The 22,642-nt window shown below is 33.2% G+C and overlaps 2 protein-coding genes across 3 annotated transcripts in view; both read right to left on the bottom strand.

Moving 5' to 3' along the window:
• Window positions 1-15,449, bottom strand: part of LOC123714103 (syndecan) — a 226,714-nt gene extending 211,265 nt beyond the window's left edge. For both annotated transcript variants that reach the window (XM_045668231.1, XM_045668232.1), the window contains exon 1: window positions 15,222-15,449. In XM_045668231.1, coding sequence (XP_045524187.1) covers window positions 15,222-15,287 — 66 coding nt within the window. In that variant the 5' untranslated portion in view covers window positions 15,288-15,449. The remainder of the gene's footprint in view (window positions 1-15,221) is intronic.
• Window positions 15,450-16,292: 843 nt separating this feature from the next.
• Window positions 16,293-20,013, bottom strand: LOC123714631. Its single transcript, XM_045668984.1, has 5 exons — window positions 19,563-20,013; window positions 19,073-19,276; window positions 18,639-18,788; window positions 17,429-17,555; window positions 16,293-16,592 (listed from the first exon to the last, which is right to left on the bottom strand). Exons 1-5 carry the CDS (start codon window positions 19,985-19,987, stop codon window positions 16,458-16,460), a joined length of 1,041 nt encoding a protein of 346 aa, XP_045524940.1. The 5' UTR covers window positions 19,988-20,013; the 3' UTR covers window positions 16,293-16,457.
• Window positions 20,014-22,642: the final 2,629 nt, after the last annotated feature.

Below are 22,642 nucleotides of genomic sequence, written 5' to 3'. Positions count from 1 at the left end.
AAGCCAACACTCAAATGTAGTTTCTGTCTACGCATTTAACATTTTCTCGGTGAAGGAAAACATCTTAAGGCTGTTGGCTGATCACCTGATAGGTAACTATTAGGGAAAAAAATGCTCACGAAACAGATACAGTGACTGAGGCCCAAACCTAAAAGGTCTGGAGCCTGTTATAACTATTGAAAATATTATAACCATGATGTCTTTTTGTTATCGTCTCCCCGGTCCTTAAAAGGTTTAACCACCATAGAAGTTGTATTTGGTGATTATGTCAACAGTAATTATTTACTTTTTTACACATATTACCTACACATTGTCTATGCTTGAAAATGAAATGCATTTTTTTATATAATAGAGGGGCAAACGAGGCTGCAGAACGCCGAAAAGGGCAGTCATCGCAGCCCATAGACACCCATTTTTAACGCACCCAGCGTTGCCGGTCATTGATGGTAGAGTACGCTCGAATTTTGAACAGTTGGAGGTCGTATCTCTCAGGAAAGACCCCCACCGGGAGTCGATTCTGCAGTTCGCTAGTTCGCAAAAGGAATTTTAGAGGATGCCTACAAAATACGTTTATATAATATATAATTAATATTATTTTTCAGGGCTTTGATTACTTTTGCTTACAAGAGGAGCGGGGGATAAATTGCAGTACCTAAACCTATATACTACTTGACAGGACTTGAAAAAAGGATTTTGTATTTTTAATTAAATTCTGTTTTATTGGGCTTAGATTAGTGAGTGCATTTATGACACATACATATGTCTGCCCTGTCTGTCTTCATACATATGTTGCTTAAGTTCTGTATCTATTGTTAAATATTTTTGTTGGCTTGTTGGAGAAACCAGACAGACCTTCCTAGCGTAACACAGTTTTTTAAGAGAGAGAAAACGGTTAACTTACTACTATTTATATGTTTAGTTGTTGTGTTCTTTTGAATGACTAAGCAATAAAGTCTGTTCAATACTAAACGTTCCTTACTATCTCTAAAACAATTACACATTTTTGGGGGCCCATAGCTATAGCTTACGCTCTTCCGAAAACTATATCCTTGAAATCCCATCTCATAACTCTTTCTTCCTTGGCGAATCCTTTAAGGTATCTGCAGTTAGGCTATGGAATTATCCGTATGTGTGTCTTATGTATTTTTACCCATCTTATTTATTTTATGTATACACTTCGTTACTATAATATACAAAATTATACATATGAAAAAAAAACAAAAAAGCAGGTTACATAAGTTCTTAAGCAACGGGCGGCCTTATCGCTAACCAGCGATTTCTTCCAGGCAAGCCTAGTATGTAACAATAAAAAAAGAAACACCTACAGAGGGTAAAGTACAAGAAGTGCATAATTATTTATTTTATTTATTTATTTATTAACACTTCGTTACACTACAGAAAATAAAAAAAAATGGTACACAAAATTATCAAAAGGAGGGTAACTAATTAATTAACAGAAAAAACTTATAATAACATGTAAATATAATTAAAGTTAAATAAAGTAAAATTTAAACAAAAATATAAACAAAAATGTAAAAGCTAATCTAAAGGTTAATTGAGTAACAATCAATATATATATAAGTAGTAGCTAATTACGAGGCAAAAGAAATATGATCAAAAAGATTTTTAAATAAATTTAAAGACTGAGCTCGTCTGATATCAGTAGGTAAGGAATTCCATAGCAGGATTTGCACAGTAAAGAGGAGTGAAAGAATTCAGTCGTGGTAATAGAAATAATTTTCATGTATTGTTTTTATTAAGTAAAACCAAGGAGACTGGCTCCTCTGGGTATATTAACAAAAGTACAATTTCGTATCTCTTGTTTAATTATATTTAAACTTTAGATGAGGACACTTTAGGTGCAATTAATTTTTTTTTTCCTTATTTATATAACAGGGGGCAATCGCGCGGGAGACTGTGTTGTCGGCCTTTAAAAGGTTGTATTTGAACATTAACATGAACTGATAAATTATTTCATAAAAGCTAGGAGTTGGGATACAATTAGAGAAAAATTTGAATGTTCATAGATTAATTACAGTTCTATAGAAATAATAAAGGAACGTCTCAACAAATGCCTTGTCAGGTGTATTCAATTGACAAATTATGGAAGATCGTGGTCGGAATTGTTAATTTAGTTTGTCCTAGTTGGCAATAAATCGTTTAGCGGTCGTTTGCAACTTTGATAGAGTTCAATTAGTTCACCAAACTCTTGTATAAGTTGCTGTGTCTGTCTTGTATAAAGTGGTTGTAGACGTAAATTATGTTTAATAAAAGAAGAACTGAATAAAGTGTAGACAGTATAACAAACCTTAATGGTGTAATATTAATAATAAAGCACTAACAAATTGTTAGACATCCTGTAATTCATTTGTCATCATTCAAAAAACCCTTATATTAAATACTCCAAGAATAACCCGTAAATGTCTACTAGCCATAAAATGGGCTCGAAATCCACTTGGATTAGGCTCGTATGTTTCAGTGTAGAAGTATTACCCTGAGCTGAAGTTAACTGTTATCGAACATAACAATAACATTTATTTCTTGAAACATTAATCTTTACAAAAGTCACTCAAGTCATTTTTTTCAAGGCTCTTACTGGCTCTCTATCTTGAGTATTGTTTCCTAATTTTCCCCACTAACTTCTATCAAGGGTCTTTCTTACCCTGGTGGTTATCTGCCATTGTTTATGCGAGCCTCAATCATTTTTGTATTATAAAAAATAAATTATTTTAATAAAAAGATTAGTTACACAAAGGTTTGTATTTTACAGGTAATTCTTTCAAAACCGCAAGTTATAGATCTGATCCATACTGTAAAAATAAGGAGTCTTGCGTTCGATTCTGCTATACTGCTTACTTTCTTTAACCTAACCAGAAATCAAACCTATAAACAAAAAAAAACCAACCGTATTAATAATATACATTGGTCTTTCTTTTAAATTAATTAAATTCAAAAATGTCAAACATATCATTTCTTAACAATTAATTGCTTGAAAGGACACCGCTTATAATTATTACGAGTTTGCATTATGTAGCTATTTGCTAATTTCAATTCGCGACACATACACCAATGTTCATTAAATGTAATTAATGCCGTTGTGATTCCTAATAAATTATGTAGTGTTTACGCGCATTGATTTACGTATTATTTAACTATATTTTATTTGTCATGGTCAAAGGAAAATTCCATGAACAAATCAGTAATTTACGTAGTAGTAAAACAAACTTTCTTCTTATACCTACGCCCGTACTCTGTAATTTGCAATGGCGACTTCGATGTAGTTCCCTCAGTTTTGTAGTAGCAGCTCTGATGTCGCAATATTAGAATACCGAGGAACAATCCATGATTGCAATCATGATCATGATCGATTAACACCTAATACTACCGTGCAATACCGAGATCGATTTACATACAAGACCAGGTGTTAGCAATTGCGATCCCAAATTTGATGTTGCGTTCTTGATCCTTAGGATGCAACATCAGCGGTACGAATATTCATGAAACAACTTCGGAGTTGCTATTGGAATTCAAAGAGTACTCTGTAACACCTAATACCACCGTGCAATACCGAGATCGATTTACATACAAGACCAGGTGTTAGCAATTGCGATCCCAAATTTGATGTTGCGTTCTTGATCCTTAGGATGCAACATCAGCGGTACGAATATTCATGAAACAACTTCGGAGTTGCTATTGGAATTCAAAGAGTACTCTGTAACACCTAATACCACCGTGCAATACCGAGATCGATTTACATACAAGACCAGGTGTTAGCAATTGCGATCCCAAATTTGATGTTGCGTTCTTGATCCTTAGGATGCAACATCAGCGGTACGAATATTCATGAAACAACTTCGGAGTTGCTATTGGAATTCAAAGAGTACTCTGTAACACCTAATACCACCGTGCAATACCGAGATCGATTTACATACAAGACCAGGTGTTAGCAATTGCGATCCCAAATTTGATGTTGCGTTCTTGATCCTTAGGTTGCAACATCAGCGGTACGAATATTTATGAAACAACATCGGAGTTGCTATTGGAATTCAAAGAGTACTCTGTAAAACCTAATACTACCGTGCAATACCGAGATCGATTTACATACAAGACCAGGTGTTAGCAATTTCGATCCCAAATTTGATGTTGCGTTCTTGATCCTTACGTTGCAACATCAGCGCCAAAAATTCAGGAAACAACATCGGAGTTGATATTGAAAGTTATAGAATACGAGCGCTGGTCTTGGGACGGCCATTCTGTTGGTATGAAGGCGAAATTTATACACTTTATGCATATTTTTAATGCACAGCAAAAACAAGGAAGCATTAGTTCGCGTGTCGATCGTGACTCGCCAACAAATTGTTCGTACATCAATTTATTTTCGTGCCCTGTCAATAGCATTAATTGAATTCCATTCCGGTAAAAGCGAAAAATCTTGTGCGAACATGAATATGTCGAAGTTAGAAAGTATTGTTTATCTATATTAGAAATTAATAAAATAAAACTCTAAAAAGCAAAAGAAATAATCGAAAACAATATTTTTTCTAGTTTGGTCAACACAATTAAATGTATAAAACACTAAATTTTATACAGACTGTTAAAATACGGAAAGTCGTAATATTATGTCTCGGACACGTTTTCCGTCATTGTCAATACGGCTTGTTGCAGCTTAAGATGGGCAAAATTCAAGGCAAGAGAAGGAAGACGTCGTGGTTCCGATCCGCGGAAGAGCTTTTTAGACTAGCGCAAGATAACCGGCAGTTTAAGTTATTAACATCCTTTAGTAATAAAGTGGCATCTAAAGAAAAAGAAACGATAAATTATTTATATACAGGGTATAAAGATTATATTAGTCTGTGAAATCAGTGCCAAGTCATATTCACCACAATTGGGCTTTATGCAAAATCTTTTTATGTAGAAGTTTATATACTTGTTATATATGCATAAGTTTCTAATTTGTGTATTTCTGAATTTTGTACTTCTGAATTCTGTATTTATTAGTAACTGTTTTATGTAATATTTATATGATCTCTTCGTATATGTCATGTTTGATTATAAGTGCTCGTCAAATTAAAAATTGTATTTTGCGGTTCAACCATTGTATCAGTGTGCCGAGCGTTAACAAGCTTTTATCATTAAAAAAAATATACACAGTAAGCTCATCAAATCAATTTTTTTTTTTAATTGCATTAAAAGTAGTAGGTAAGTAGGGTAGTAGTTCCTTTGCTTATAACCAGGCAAGGAAACGTATGACAAAAATAAAACAAAAGAGTGATAACCCTAAATTAATTAGAAAAACGTTTTTATTATGAAACCAACTTGCGGCGAATCTTTACAATGTATAGGAAAGTTCAATTGAACTATGGAAATATACAAAAGGGTTGCCAGTAACTTACTCCCGTAAGGGTACGGAAATGAAGTCCAGGGGTTATATAATTAATTTAGCCAGCAGACGGAATCGATCGGAAATCTAAAATATTAATCGTTCTCCTCTCCACTTGATTGAATACAGTATGTATAAACTACATGTGTTACGCGGTTGCTTGTTGATTTTGCGAAAAAAAATCTTTACATATCCCGACTTCCATCTTACGTTTATGTACCCCACTTATGATTGCAACATCAGCGCTATTATTTGGCAAACTATGTCGGTGTTAAATACTATGTTTAATAAAAATATATTTTATAAGTATACACAGTTTCACGAGCTTGGGAGCAATGCATACTACGCCCTGAAAACTTCCTTATTAAATAATAATGAGTGATGTCTACATGAAGTAGATACTACATAAGAACCTACATATTCCATAATAAAACCACAAAGATAAACATAACATATACGAAATAGTTTTCCAATTACAGAGTATAAGACTTAAGAGTCCTCGTCTTCCTTAAAGTCAAAGGCAAAAATCATTTATTCATGTAGGTAAGACAATGTACACTTATGAACGTCTATAAAAAAGAAATATACATTAAATGCTTATAATTTTATATTTACTGCCAGTTCTCAAATCAAGGGCGTAGAACGGAAGAGAAGAACTGGCAATAAACTCTCCGCCACTCTTTTTGATCGCCAAGTTTTTTGTATTACACAACGTTTGTAAGGAGCTGCAACTCTCACACCATATTCCACATGACATTAGCAGGAGGCTTGGTGAAATAGGAGTACGCACTTACATTCTCGTGGGAACAACACGCAAATACATAGTCAAAAATAACTAACATCACCATTAAACATAGGTTCCTCAATAAGAATGATTTTTAAAATTGGATTATGTAGTTAGTATAGATTAGGTAGTTATCCTATAGATTGTAGAGTAAAACCAGATGTTTTCCATTTAATAGCAACCCTCGTATAATTACCACCGTGACGCGGGCATTTTGAACTATGTGCACGGATTTAATTACCCATCGCTGGCAATAAATTAACGTTATCAGACATTCCAGACGTCATCTTATATTTTACGCGTAGTTAATTCACATTATGGCCTTTATTATGCGAAAGCATACATTTGTTGCTATTATTTTAATTAACAAAATTTTCTCCGTCTTCAAATACTCAATTTTCAGTTTCCGAGAATATGTCGTGGCCGTTAATAAGCAAGAATTAATATTCTATGAAGGACACCAGCGCCATCTTGTTTTGTACAATGAATGTTTAACGAAACTATTTTAGCAAAATAATTTGTAATAAAGTTAAATAATTTGTAATATTTGACTTTTCAACACGATTAATCCGTCCGTAACCGATTAACGTGTAGTAAATCGGATATTTTCAGAATAATTAATGAAAACGGACAACAATTAAGGCAAATTCGCCCAGTTGACACTACATTTCCATTACATCAGTTCGACATTGACAAATACGAGGATGCCACAGGATAAAATTACATTTTATATAAATAAAAATCTCTTGTCACTATGATTAAATTCGGGAAATTCCTTCAATATCTAAGTCTAAGGCCTCAGATTTCTACTTCTGGCCTGTTAAGAAAAATAAATGATAACGAAAGAGTTATCAGCGAGAAGTTAGCCAGCCTTCTTTGGCTGACGCCGTCGATTTTAGAGACGTAAGGCATTCCGGTTTCCTAAGGACGTTCAATCCACGAGATCAACAATCTGATTGTAGAGAAGCTTGCTGATATATGTTTGTATTAATACCTAGAGCATGCTACCGCAGGACCCCGATCTATTTATCACGTCGTGCTGTTGTCGATGCAAATTGTTCCATAAAGCTGATTCGTCTCCTAACTAGTCGCATCCGTGATCATTTACAAGGACTTCATACTATAATTGAACCTGAGACAGTAATTGCTTTTCCGGATATGTTATTGGGAAATGAAACGGTGCGGGTCTGTTTTGAAATGCCCAGACGATATTTTTAATATGATTCTAAAGCTTCTAGTGTAGGTATCTTGTAGGTTTTTTTCTGTAAATTTAATATTTACACTATGATTGACATGTATTTTATAATAGATGACTATATATAACGTGGTGTACTTAATAAAAATGAAATTATCGTAATACATATTATCGTGCAGATTTTATTGTCATTTGTTTTAGAACAATGCATTACAAGAACGAAAATGCTTTGCTACGCGACCGGATTCATACCGTGCTAGTCACAAAAACTGATTAATTAATTTATACAATTAAAAGCTAATTATAAAACGGACTTCTTATCATAGGTGTTTGTTGAATCTGGATTAATTATAAGTTAAAAACCTAGTTAAAATTATATCTAATCTCGTTTCATACATTTTTAGCAAGTGGTTATCACTAAACAATTATTTTTATCACAACTAAACCAATATCATCCGAGTCTCTAAAATCTATAAATATAATATTCTTTACCAACTGCTTGGATACGGGTTGGCAGTTTTTTTTTTAATATTGGCCAGGTCTAAAAGAGTCTTGAGCCTCGTGTTTCACCTCGCTCCAAGTCTTGACGGCTCCATATTTTTATAGAGGTGGTAACAATACAAAAATGTATCTTTGGTAATTTTTTTCTGTCGTTTTTCATTATATATTCTTAAATTTCACCATTCAACCACAAACCCCCGTATTTTAAATAAATTATGATTTTTTTATAGCGATACTTCAATCTTTACATAGCAAGACAACGTTTCCCGGATCGGCTAGTTTCAGTATAATGTATTGATAAAGTCTCTTAAGAAAAAAATAGTCACGAAATAAAATAACTTAGAAAACATTAACGGTAAAGACAATGGTTAAGTTTCGGACCAAAGACCAATCCGAAGCTGAAGAACTCTTCACGTGCCTATGTTGGCAATAATAGCTTATACGGGGAAGGTATACGTCGTGAGGTAACTATCGCGTCTAAACCTAGACCGTAGAAAACTAGACCAGAAGAGTTGAAAATTTAGCTCGACCTGACTCAGTATGCAAAAACCTAATTCGTCATTTTTTCATTAGTCTCAACTTTGAATCATGTATTAAACTAAACGGGGTTGCAGTCTATAAAAGAAATATTGAGGAAACAAGACAGAAAATTGCCAAGACAATCGCAAATCTAGTGGACTCTCAATATTGTAATCAAGTAACAGTTAGGTGTCAAATTGATTCGAGTCACTGGAACGTTTTATTTAACTTATAAATGTACCATTTTCACCGTAAAACCATTCAAAGGTCGAAATTCCTAGTATTAAATAAATGTAAAAACTCAATAGATTATGTTGGTGGTTATCAAATTAGAGCAACTCAATTTACACCTGAACGACAGAGTTTTATTACCCACAAATGTGTATTGCACGGTAAGCAACTGAAGAAGTACTTGTAGCAATATATTTTATGTAGTCTAATTTAATTATAACATTTTCCCTTTCATAAACTAATATAGCAAAAACCAGTCAATTACAATGATTCATAGCAGGGCCTACTCATTGAAGGCGTCTAACCGATTAGTTTAACAACGGTTCTTTGTCTCCTACGCAATGCCCATAAATCAAACGGATTTCAACACCAACTAAACATTGTTATAGAGCCATCGGCAAATATTATAACATACAATTATTACAAAATTTTATGATATATCCGCTATCATCGTGTCCAGGATGGCTGAAAAGCACTCGAAACCTTTATGTAATATGATTATTTCGCGTATATATTCGTTAAACCTCGTCCATTACTTATTAGGTGAAATAGACATTTATCCAGCCTCCTCTTAGTCTTAGAATCTCTTTGGTAAATACCACCAGACTTCTGTGCCTTTTGTATAGGGTTTAGGATGCACACGTGTCACGATCCATTCTTACATATACAAGTTTATCAGTGAAACTTTTTGTGGATATATCCAATGCTTTAATTCTTATGTTTATATTTCTTTTCTGACTTCTACTTTTAGAGATGTATCTGTTTGTTTCCCAAATGACTATGAATAAGTGTCAATCCAGAAGTATTTGTACAAATCCAAACGCACCCCCAACAACCGTGAGTTGAAGAAGTCGTGTCTTGTGAGATAATTTTTCATGCCTTAGGATAAAGACACAAAAATCGCATTTTTATTATATTCCATCCATTGCCAATAAACTTTTCTGCCAACTAAACGAAACTAGAAAGAACTTCGTCTAGCCTTAACTGGAAAGATCAAGTAATAATGTATATTTAATCAGAAATTAAACAGTATTCCAAGTTCATATTGTCAAAGAGTTAATTTACCTATGAGATGAATTTCTGAGATCTCTGCTGCTGTTATCAAAGCAAATTTCATTTCATCCTTTGTCTGGCAACTCAGACGACGCGATGGTTATGTCATAATTATGATTTATGAAGTTTTCTACGTTATTATATTTCTCAAAGGATTTATTTATACATTTTTATTGCAATGTATAGATAATTAAAAAGCTCGTACGAAAAATGCAAAGAAACCGACAACTTAAATGCTACTATGTTGTCAACGGTATAGGTTCCGGTGTGTCATCAGCAGACTAAAATTATATTATTTTAATTATTAATATCTTAATTAACAAGATAATTATTATTTAAGATTCCATAAATTCAAGAACCTGTATCATTGCGAATCCCAAGGCAATTCAAAGATGCAATGAATGGTTGAAATATAATAATTTGATTTTCGAATCTTTTTGTTGAACCTTCTACTTTCTATATTTTAATTAAGTCTGAAGTTAGGCGCAATACTAAATCTTATTGCAGTTCCCAACACTAGACAGTATTATTTGAAACTGTTCTATATTTAAACGTTTGACTTCCTTGGCGGGTCCGAGTGTATTTATTTTTCATCAATGTCCTCAAATATTTAGCGGAGGTCTATTTTGTGGTGTTTCCTTTCAATTATTCTTATCTTCGTTAAATATAATATAAAGTTTAAATTGTAAGTCCAAATAAAAAACTTTATGTACAAAAATATGTAAATAACAGGAAAATATATGCGCATCTGTTCTATTTAATGCAATTTTTTTTCGTAACTTCCGTGTGGTTTTGTCGTGTGTACATTGGCGTGAATTACTTGAAATTAACATACCATAACAGCATAAAGATTAGTAAAGTCATTATGTTGGTGACACACAAAATATATATGTATAAAGAATAAATTAGCTAATTGCCTTCGTTTAACTAACGTACACTTGCATCTCTTTTAGTCAAATGTGTTACGTGTGATGAAAGGAGAGAGATGAGTGATGACACGGTACTATTTTTAATTCCACACTTGTCAACGTTTTAATTGTGTTTATCTTTAATTACCTTAAAACATATGTAAAAATATATTAAGTACAATATAACAAGCAGACAACGCGACAATGGACTGGCAATGCATTTATGGGACAAACATAACAATGCCATACAACTTATACAATTCTGCATCTGTTTAACAGCTGTTTTTATAAGTAGGGGCTCAAATTTTTCGTGACTCTTTTATAAATGCTAGGATTTGTGTTAATACATACTTTTTTAAACACATTTTTTTAACTCGAGAAAGACGGACTGGAAGCTCATGTTATGTTAAATGATATCGCCCATGGACACTCACATGGCCAGAAGGCGTGTGCGTTGCCGGCCTTAAAATTTTCGAATTGTCACTATGTGCTTTAAACTATGAACTATCCATAACTATCTTCTGGCTTAAGAGTTACCAGTTACTACAACCTCTAAGTCTAGACCTCTTTATCTGTTTCCTGATTATTTTTATCAAGCTAGTAGGTGATCAGCCTTGTACCTGATACACGCCGATTTAGATCTAAGCCCCTAAGGTTTTTTCACTGTAAGTGCGGCTGTTAGAGAACTGAAGAAGAAGTCTGTTAAAAGCCACATTCAAGACAGCTATGCTCCACAAATTTTCTTAGTTATTCACAGGATTTAACATGAATTCAAAAAAAACCTTTCTCATAAAGCCCCATCACGGTTCGTTTGACTTTATTAGAGAAATATCAACCGGAGAAATTGTCGTTTAGCTGAAAGAAATGTACGGAATTACGTGCAATATTACGAATGGCAATAAGCATTCCATTTTACGACTCTCCCTTGCCGCGTCGCGTTATGACATTAATTACCTACTTACAATGTGTAAGGTTTTTCGTTTAAAAATAATTGTTTATTTCACCTACACTACATACTTTGTTACACGGAATAGGCTCCACTACTGGAATTTGAATCATTATTTCTCTATATACAGAATATCTGATAAAGATATAAGAGAAAATTAAATTAACTTCGATAATGTTGCACATGTCTTTTGTTAACAAAGCTTTTAAACATTAAGAAAACACTTTTTAAACGGATTGAAGCTATGTAATTTATATAGTATGTGTGTGTTCGATAATGTTACCGGATGTGTAAAAAAGAAACTAATAAAATATATAGCATACACTGCCAAAACTATTGACAATAGAGCAAAGTACTCCACGACTTTAAAAAAAATTACCATCAATATCCACAATTATAATGAATCAAATTAATATCTGAACTGAATGAACGCTAGTTTTCCAATAATGCTTAACATAGCTACTCAATATTCCACGCTGATTATTTTAAAAGAAATGTATACCTAATTTTGAACCGATTATACGTGAATTGATTACATTGTTAATTTAAATAATTTTAAATGCTTGTTAATGTTGGTCAGTATTACAATATAAATATTTTTAATTATTGAATTTGGTTTTTTTTATAGAACATACGTTTTATAGTATTCATTGTTATGTTAAAGGGAAGCTTTTCTTGGCATAATCGCAATCTTTGTTAAGATACTATATAAAGCAGGACAGTCTTACCTATCGGATTTAGGGGTAGAATACCAAATAACATACTTTCCACCACAACTTGTTCTGTTGCACCACCTTTGTGGAATCACCAACCAATTCAACTCAGGGTTGACTTTAATTCAAGAAAAGAGCGTACCAATTCTTAAACCGCCGGAACGCACTCACGAGCCCTCTGGCATTGTCCATGGGCGGCGGTATCACTTAACATCAGGTGAGCTTCCTGCCTCCTGTTCTATAAAAATAAAATAACCAGTTCCAATATTTATCCGAACCGATACGAACCGCCTTCGGGAAAAACTGTACAATTACCAGACACGCCCCCAGCGTTGAAGGTGCTCCCTAATTTACCTCCTGGCCCATAAAAAAAGCATTATATAGGTATAAACTTGAAATACAGAAAACAGTATTGTTCGTATAGAAATAACTGAAAACTTCAGCCATCCACTAGGTCAAACGTGCCATTTTACATTTAAAAATGGGTTTTATTGTGAATAAAGAATTAGACATGCTTGTCCCTGCTTCCTCTGGTCAAGAGAGTAAACAAAAGCGTGGTAACAATAGAACTTGCCTATTTTCACACGACGCCCCTGAGGGAGGCATCGCTGTAAGAAGCTCTCAATGTTACCTAGCGAAAGGATAAATCTTTATATTCCGAGCTGTAACAGAAATACATATATTTTAAAATAAAGTCTTTAACTCGACGTTTCGATTACTTTTTAGCATTATGTTGTTTCGTATTAACTTTTTGCTTCTGTAAACGTATTAACTGTTTAGGATACAAAGTTTCAACTTTATATTTGTTTTTTTAACTTTCTGTTTGTTTTCAAATAAATCAATCGTGACGAGCGTGTCAATTTTTTTTATTAAATGTATAGTAGTTGCGTAAACAAAAGACAATATTTGCTTGTATTTAGGCAAATAAGAAGGAGGCTCTGTAACATCCAAATGCGATACCAACGACGCCCCAATCTCAATGAGGTGTGCTGTGGAAACCCAAGACTGCGACATCAGCACTACGTCGGGATCATACTGTTGTTTGAAGTTACAGAAGGGCTATAATGTTAACTGACACCGATACCACAGCCCATGGACACTCAGAATGGTCTCAGTTGACGGCCATTTAATAATCGGTAAGCTTTTTCTTGAAGAAACAAAATCTTATTTAATCGGAAATACTTCAATGGGCTGGCCGGTTCTGTCTCAATGTATAGGTTTGATTATATTTAAGCAAAGGAGAAACTAAGCCAGCTACATACCACTACGCATCCTGCTCGAAAAAACCCCATTGCATCCAGCACTCCTAGCTTTTATTCTCATTCACGTAGCTTTTTTTCCTCGGCTAGACGGATTTTGTTATCGCACGAGATGTTGGTTTGTATTAAATTATTCCACTATCTGGGTCATTTTACGAGCCTACAACAATTATATTTTGGCTCCTCTTTCAAATGTTTGTTCTACATTATACAAAATAGCTTGCGCATTATTATAATCATAATATTAAGTTAAAACGTGTTAATACTGTCTAATAGACATGACGTATGGGAGGCAGACTTAACGTTCCTATCTTATATAATCCTACCCTATTTATCCTAATTAGATCTCTTAAACAACAAATATTTACTAATAGTATAAGTCGATTAAAGAATTTTAAATTACGTATTGACACAGTTTCTTTACAGTAATAATATTCAACAACAGCTATAATAAATTGCGACACTATAATAGTAGGAATCACCGCTATAAATCAAGACAACATCTTAAACGTATGCACACGGGTGGCGACGCAAGTAAATAGCCCACTAGATTACGTAATATGCAGTTGAGAGACAATAGAGGACCACAGACTATAGGTAATACAATTTAAAATAAGAATGCAATTTATTTTTCTATTTAAAGGAAATGTCTTTGAAGATGGTTGTTTCATTTTGAATATAGATTTTATTACATAAATCCTCTTTGGGGTCTTTTACCACTATACTTATTAGGGTTAAGATAATGAAAACTGAGTCTGGTTCGCTTTCTCGCACCACTACTACTAGTTCTAAGTTTAAATACATTATAACTACAATAACTTTTATGCAGAGGTTATACAGACCAAAAATCCTTTTTGGAAGTAGTTGTACTGTCCTGATTGTATTTACTTTAATTCAGACGAAAGCAATATAGACTGGAAATATGTAAATCAATCATTGTAGTCTTTGAAATGATTGTTCAGATAACAACGGTTTGACACTTATGCAATTAGTTTAATAAAATTACTACAGCTATTCTATATTAGTGAGTAGCGACGTCCCGCCATGGGGCATGGGTTACACGTTTTTGAAGAATCTATTAACAGGCTTGTTCAAGTGACTTCGACATTATCGCAGTATTGTATCCTTCTATAGTACAATTTAGAAGTGATCGAATAGTTCTCGGAATATATAAATAAAGAAAGTATTTATTCCATTCAGAAAATGTCTCTAAAAATCCCTTCATCCTAGTTTCATTTTATTTCACTAGGGTGGCTTAATTAAGCGACCGTTAGTTGACGCCCTATAGGTACTTTATATGAGTAGGTAGGATAGTAAGAACGCTTTCTCTCAAACGTGGGCGAGACGGCTCGTTCTATGCTCTCATTCATCTATAACCCTGTTTATACTACGATAAAACGTACAAGTAGTGAAGGTTCCACAAATTAACTAGGAATCGATGGAAACACGGCCAGATAACGATTGTTTACCTGACGATTAGACGTTCAAGGTAATGATAATACTCGTTGGCCGACTAACAAAATGTTTTTACATATAGACGATAACATAGGTGCAATATTTATAAATCAAAATACGCATTCAACTCGTGAGTTCACACACGTTGACATTGAAAGTTATGCAAGACAATTATGTATGTTGAATGGCTCGTGATTCTACATAGAATAATGACAATACCGGTCCTCGCCATACCAACAAAAACCCGGAATGCCGTGTTTAAAGACGATCCCCTTACCTCTGTCGCTCGAACATATCCTACCAGGGCTACACAAGATAGCCATGCGTATATTCTCCACTGCATCACAATAACTTTTGGAACCCCGGTTACACCAACGTTACACTACACAAACACGGCACTAAACAATTATTAGTTATGTTATCCCACAACACCATGCATACGGTCACAACAAGGCGAAAAGCGGCATGCACCTCCGTTAAAAGTCTGTCGTAAACTGAGGCCCGCTTGGCGCTGGCTTCGCGACGTAGCGTATTGGACTCACGACTAACTTCATTGATATGGGCCTTCCCTTTGCTCGGTCGTCGCCCGATGGTCGATGAAGCTCTATTTTGCGTCACGCATTCCAATTTATTACATTCACTCTCACTGCGGTAATCGAATTACTTCGCACGTCTGAAAAAAAGATCTTTTACATGAGCGTTATGAAACTAATTTACAATGTTTCTTGCGTAGTGCTACATAGGAATGAACTTAATCTAAATTTGAACAGGGCGGTACAGAAATAATTCTCAACAGAAGATATCATTGGAAAGGGCGTCGACCGTCCTAAAGGGCAGACGGACTTAATTTTAGGAGCAATAAGAATTATTGTCTCCTAAAACCTAATTTAAATTAGTTATCTATATATATTCAGCTCTAAAGACACCGGTAAGTTTTTAAATCTTCCGAACTTATTTTACAAACTTTTATTTATATAATGAAGACATGGTTTGCATCTATATGTGATCGACGGTAAATTAACAGAAATCTTAATACATTTTACTATTATTAGAAGCAGAGGTACAAATTTAAAAAACTTTATTAATTTAATAACGCCATCTGTGCAATCTTTTAGAATTATGTCGTTCATTTGCGAAGCCTAAGGTCACCCACGTTCATAGTATAGCCAGTAGATGGCGCAAATGCCACTTCACGTAATTCATTATATAAATTGGAGATTGAACTTGAAATTACATCAGATTAAAAACATTTAAATCTGGATCAGACTCAATGAGCCACCTATAAAAATTGCTTTTTTAATGTGATGTTTCTTGTTTTTTTCTCGGATTAAAATAAAACAAATTCAAGTGCCTGTACATTAAACTATATATTTGTATCTTTCAACAAACTAATTAAAATAAAAGCCAAAAACCAGTATTGTAACAGAAATTTCTTTCTAGTTATAATACCTTTTAAGCAATTAAAACTTTACTTATACGCTGAACAGGACTAAGTATGACATTTAAATGAAATTCAGTTCTGGTCCCCAACAGTTGATAGAGTTTGCTTGTGGCGTCTGATAGCATCTTCATGGCGCTTGATTTGCTCTTGATGGAATGCAATCTCCTTTTCCATGTGGCCTTTTAAGTTTGATAGTTGTTCTTTTTGCTGAAAAAAGTAAACTTCGAGTTAATAAAAAATCAGGCCAAATCCTGTATCGCAATAATACATAATTCAGTATAAAATGTTTAATGTTTGTAAATTTTATTTATAAAAAACAAGTTACAGCGTGTGCAAACTTTAAAGGTAAGTCTTTGTTAACCCTTTTCACTTGAGGCTTTTTTTGCTTACACAAACCGCCAACTCGAGATGATTTTAGAAAACCGCCGTCTTACAGGATATTAAAAAAAATTATAAACACACATATTATACAAATAATCAAGTTTTTTTTGTTTTCTCCTAAATTTTAATTCAAATTAAATTTTAGTCCAATTTCACAGCTATCTGGAAGATAAAGCCAAACTGGCTTGCTGACAAGCTGGGTGTTTTAGGTAGAACTAAGCAATATTTTGCTAAGGTACAACATATTCAGTTAAGGATCAAGTACAACCTCATATGGAATATTGCTCACATCTCTGTGCCGGTGCTCCCAAATTCTTCCTTTTAACCAAATTCATGGGCACAAAGTATTAAAGATCAGCTTGATTTACTCTCTCTATACATATTCTACAATGTGTACTATGAAAGTGTTCTGAAAAGTTTTTTAGGTTGATCCCTCTTGCCTCCTTTCATGTATGTTAATTCGAAATTTCATCAGCATCACCTTGCTGCCTGGAAGTCATCCACTGTCTGCTTCACAAAACACTTTGTTTCACAAACTAGCGAACTGTGGAATAGATTTCCGGTGGGAGGTATTAACTGAGACTGGGTGTCCCCTAGGCTTGTTGGCTCCCTATACTATAAAAAAAGAGGCCAGGAATCAAATGATAAAGTTAAATATAAACCTTTTTATAAAAATATTCATCTTCCCTGACAGCTTCCATCTTGCCAAAGGAACCACCAGCTTCACGGATGGATCCACCAGCACCGCCACCTTTTCCAGCACCTGATCCAGGTTCACCAGAATACATTCTGAAATATCATTCAAATTAATTTAGAAGTAAAATATTATTGATCTGTATTAATTTCATGTGTTGGAATGGACAGAGCATTAGCATAATATGTTTATAAACTAATGGTAAAGCCTGTAAATAAAGTGATTTTATTAAAATCTTAATTTCAACAATAATAATGACTATATTTATAAGTATTAATATCATTTGCAAACTTATGAGAAGAAATATTTAAAAATGTTTAGAAGCAAGATATAACCGTGTTACCATGAGTCATGGGCTCAATGTTACAATGACATGGAAATATGTGCTCTCTTGAGGATTATAATTTTAAGTCTGCTAATTATAAATATACAGATATGGATTATTAAACATTCACTGGGTATTTCTCAAAACTGGTGTTAGATTTATTAGAAATCATAAAAAAATGTAATTGTAGTTCAAAATTAAACTTTAAATTGGAGTAATTGATTAAGATTGGACTGAAATGAAATTATTTATCAGATTAATATTATTAATATAAAATCAGGTAGGCCTGATAAGTAAGTTTAAAAATAGAAAACCATTTTTGCGACGCATTATCTAGAACGATTGCGTAATACGACAAAATTATTTTTATACCTTATACTCGCAAGTTCACGTAGGGAGAGCACTCTTCTCCGTATTATTGAATTCATAATCGATTTAATAATAAACCTTGAAATCTCAAAATAATTGCTAAGATCGTCGTTGAACGTCGACTCAAAGGGTTGTAAAATGACATCATGATCATAGATTTCAATGTCATTGTGCAATTCTGTCAATTTATATTGTTAGGCTATGGAGACAATAATTGTTAAGTTTCGATCACAGATTATAAGAACATAATCAATATTAAGCAATTGAATATATACGTATGCTTGGTCATATCTTTACAAACAAATGTATCTCAAACATTTACGTTTATCACATCAAGTTAACTCTTTTCCTGTTTAATTTTAACCAGAGTTTCTATTTAATAAATAATTATTTGGTTTAACACCATGTTGTATAAAAATGCTATGAATATCATCAAAATGTCGTTGTTGTTATTTACATTTTATAATAAAAAACAAACACTTACGCCATCTCTTGTTTCTTTACCCAAATGACATGTTTCAGTTTTTGTTCAGCTATGATTTTATTCAACTCGGCCGTTTCTCTCATTGATCGTATTATTTGCATTTCTTCTTTAAGAGCTTCCATTTTCATTTCTTTTTCAGTTGTGGAAAACCTGTGGCGTAATTAGAACAATAAGTATGCAATTAACTCGCCAAGTCTTCTGGCAGAGCGAATGGCCATATGCGGCATTAACACTAAATATCAGGTGAGAAATCATGACACTCCTGCCCGTTTTATAAAAAAACTGCGATGAACTTTAGCATTAATTACCATTAATTATAGCAAGAAATACTGTCTTTAATATTAAAGTTTATATTTAAAACTGCTTAAAATAATAAAATGGAACATTATCTAATTTTATGTATGTTTTCATTATACGAAGTTTTAATAAAATACCTCAAAAAGTCATTTGGTACTCGTGGGAACAAGTTTATATCTACGAAAGCTTCTGTCATAGTTTCAGCAGTCTTATGATTTCCAGAGTCTACGACATTTGTAGGCTCACTCAAATCCATTGGTTCTGAGAAGGATGATGATGATGAGTCCATAATTATAGTGTCAACTTTAGGCTGCGTTTTACAGCTTTGTGCATTCAGATCACTGAAATTTTATTATAATGAAGATTTTATAACGCCTGTGAGTTTTTTCTGCAATATTTCATTATTATTAGTAACGTTAACTTTGCTCATAATTATATGAAAAAATAATTTCTTAAATTAATTATTTAATTCTTTATTCAAGTTTCGACTGTATTTAATAGCTTTATTGAAGTTTTATTTTTAAGCTTATTAAACAGTCAACTTATAAAATTTATTTACTTTAATTATTTTAATGATTAATCAACAATAATTTAAAGCATTATATTATTAGTAAATTAATTACTTACTCATCAATGCATTCCGTTTTAATTTCAATATCAGTTTTTAAAATTGTTTCAATGGACTGTGCTTTCTCTTCTTGTTTTATTTCACCATTTTTAACTAAATCAAGGATGTTACATACTTCAAATGATTGTCTTGTATAGTTATTTACTGTTGGGCCATTTAAAGAAATTTCCTCCCGAGCGATACGTTTCATATTCTGCCATTGAGTTTTCAATTTTTTTATCGAGAATTCGGTAAATTTAGGACCGAATTTAGAGGTTAATTCCTGTAGTATCTCGTTCCACGCGACATCTTTTTCTTCGTAATTGATTGGTGCATTGGGTTTATTGATGACAATTTCTTTTCGCTCTTTGATTAAGTCGAGTAGATACTGTTTTTCTTCTGGTGACCAATTTGGTGTCCTTGAGCGTCGGCTTATTTTTCTCATCTTATAATCTCTGGGTAGTTTGTGCTTAATCTTTTGCAACGTTTTGTTACAAACGATGCACTCAATGTCCAGTTGAAAAGACTCCCACATTTAAAACAACTGACTAACGACGATTGAACTTATTTTGACAACGACGTTTGCTAGCTAATTGTGTTTATTATTTTATAAAGTATAAATCAATGAGGTTTATTTTGGAGATGTGACATTATCGAGTTGGCGATGGATTTTTATGTATTTTATTAATGTTAATTTAAGATCGTGAAACATAAATATAAAAATACAGACAATTAGACGCAATATTGTATTTACAAAAATGATATGTGTAAGTTTTAGCTGATAAAATCTTGCATGCAAGCAAGATTTCTTATACTGAAATTTCTTTATATTTAACTATTAGTCTTTGATATAACATATTACAACATATTATCTAAATTGATTGGCATGGCGTTTGAAGTCCACAGACCATTGAATAGTTCATTTCTGTTATTTTTGTTAATTAATAAAAAATATTTTTTTATATTATTATTCCTTTACGCTTGTCATCTGCACATATTTAAGGGATGGCACCATTTTAATAGTTTATAATCACATATAAATACATTACACACATCGATGTATTTGTCACAATTATGTGGTCCAAAAAAAAATTGAAAGAATCCTAGTTACAGTTAATGATGAACCCTATTGAACGTTATACTAAATCTTAGACTTTTCCGGTGTCATTATTACTATTACTCCTTGTGCCCATCTGCGGTTTTGCTAGGCACGTTGAGCATGAATCACTGGAACTACGGAGACAGCAATCACAAGTCTACTTTGCACATAATATTTTGAGGTAAAACAGACTGCATGAGTCTGCTTCTAGCATTGCTTAAACTATATGCGCCTGAAAAGTATTTCTAATCCAGGAGGAATGCGTGAGCTCCGCTCAGTATCTGACGTACTGTCCTCCGCTAGCAGTCCCCAATTCCGCATATGATTTCGCTACTTAACCTTTCCCTCAGTTCTGCTCCTGAACTCGGTGATAGTTTCGGGAGGTCTGACGGACGAATGTAAGATATTTTTAATTTTTAACGAGTAATACATTTTGATAGTAGTCTCAGGTACTATATATTATAATTATTGTTCATCTATTCTGTAAGTAAATAAATTATATGTAGTTCAGCGTGCCGTGGCATTAATGTCCTTCAAGATTTTCCAGCGACTACTGTCACTCACTGTAGTGACAGGTGACAGGTGAAAATTATTTAAAAGTGGCATTGTTTTTAACTATATATTTTAGTTTAGACCTGAAGTGTACACTACAACGTTTTTGTTGACTCATTGAATAATTAATAGCATCAAGAATGCAGCAGGGAATCCACTCAATCGTTACAAAATGGCTTCGCATGTCAGGAAGATCAATTTATGAATACACAAACGCGTACTTACACTACACTACTTTGTGATATATTATTTGAATTTGTACATATACACCACGAGCTTTGATCGTAATAACAATCAGATGCTTGAACCGGGATTAATAAGCTTCTGCTTATTCGGGGGGCTTCGCATTCTCCTACAGCGGAATTGAGGGCCAAGTTTAAGATCTAGTAGCCCTAGTAAATCATTCCGCCCTAATCATTCCAGGCTTACGCACCCGATTTACGAATCTGTTATCTTTCTTTCAATCGTTTTGAGGATGATATTATTTTATTGAAAACAAGTCTCGTTAACTATGTAATGATCACCGTGGTCCGCCTTTCAAACGGGAAACACTTGCTAGTACGAAGCAGGATTAACTTTTAAGGACACGAAATCGGCGGTGTGACAGACAGAGGTCTCATTACCTCATTGCCTTTAATGAAAGGTCCAAAAAAAACTTGCAATTAATTATTATCGATTATCGTATGTAAAATCGAAAAGGGTTTCCGATGTTAATGCTTTTCATATGTCTTGAATGTAGGACATTTTATTTTAACCTCTGTATCGGTAAATAAGTTACTTTCACAATTTTAAACCTGTTTATCCAGTTTATTTTAATCATGGTGAAATGTTTAACGAGGTGCATTGTTATCTTTCTTAATTTTTTTTTAAGAAATACATTTCTGATGTTTAACGAACTTCTTTTTAATGACAATAATATTTTTATGGGAACCTACGTTATTATGCCGTTGTTTCAATTTTGTAATTTGTCTTTAAGGCCCATAATGTATGATTTTAAAGTTCTTTTAAATTTATTAAGTAAAGTAATTTCTAAGTTAATCTATTAAATACATTTATATTTCTATATGATAACGGGATATAATACATTTCATCAGTCCTATAAAAATAAGGCACTATTCTAAAAATATATTTTTTGTCTTTCGAATAATTATCAGGACGTTAGTTTAAGTTTGTATGTATTTTTGTTTTGGCATTTGCTGTAAATAAATACATAGTTATTATGAGTAAAGCACTTTAAGTCTGACTTTTTCCTTCTTACATAATGTATCGAAATTTCTTCAATAATCATACTTCTGGTACACAAGAAAATTATGCACGGGAATAGATACATACGTGAATTAGGATATTATTACGATCCGAATCTCTTTCCCTTATGCTCTTATGCGTTAGATGCCCATATGAAAGTTATTTATTATTTCCACATATCTTTCGCAAGTAGGAATCGTAGTT

Source organism: Pieris brassicae, chromosome 9, assembly GCF_905147105.1.
Source record: "Pieris brassicae chromosome 9, ilPieBrab1.1, whole genome shotgun sequence".
Lineage (NCBI taxonomy): Eukaryota > Metazoa > Arthropoda > Insecta > Lepidoptera > Pieridae > Pieris > Pieris brassicae.
Note: the sequence above shows the minus strand (reverse complement) of the source record. Positions and strands in the feature narration are given on the sequence as shown.

Coding starts and splice junctions, on each gene's coding strand:
- LOC123714631 (XM_045668984.1), bottom strand. CDS start 19,987: ATGAGAAAAATAAGCCGACGCTCAAGGACACCAAATTGGTCACCAGAA. Junction 18,789..19,072: donor GTACCAAATGACTTTTTGAG/GTATTTTATTAA, acceptor ATTACGCCACAG/GTTTTCCACAACTGAAAAAG. Junction 16,593..17,428: donor ATGAATATTTTTATAAAAAG/GTTTATATTTAA, acceptor TACTTTTTTCAG/CAAAAAGAACAACTATCAAA.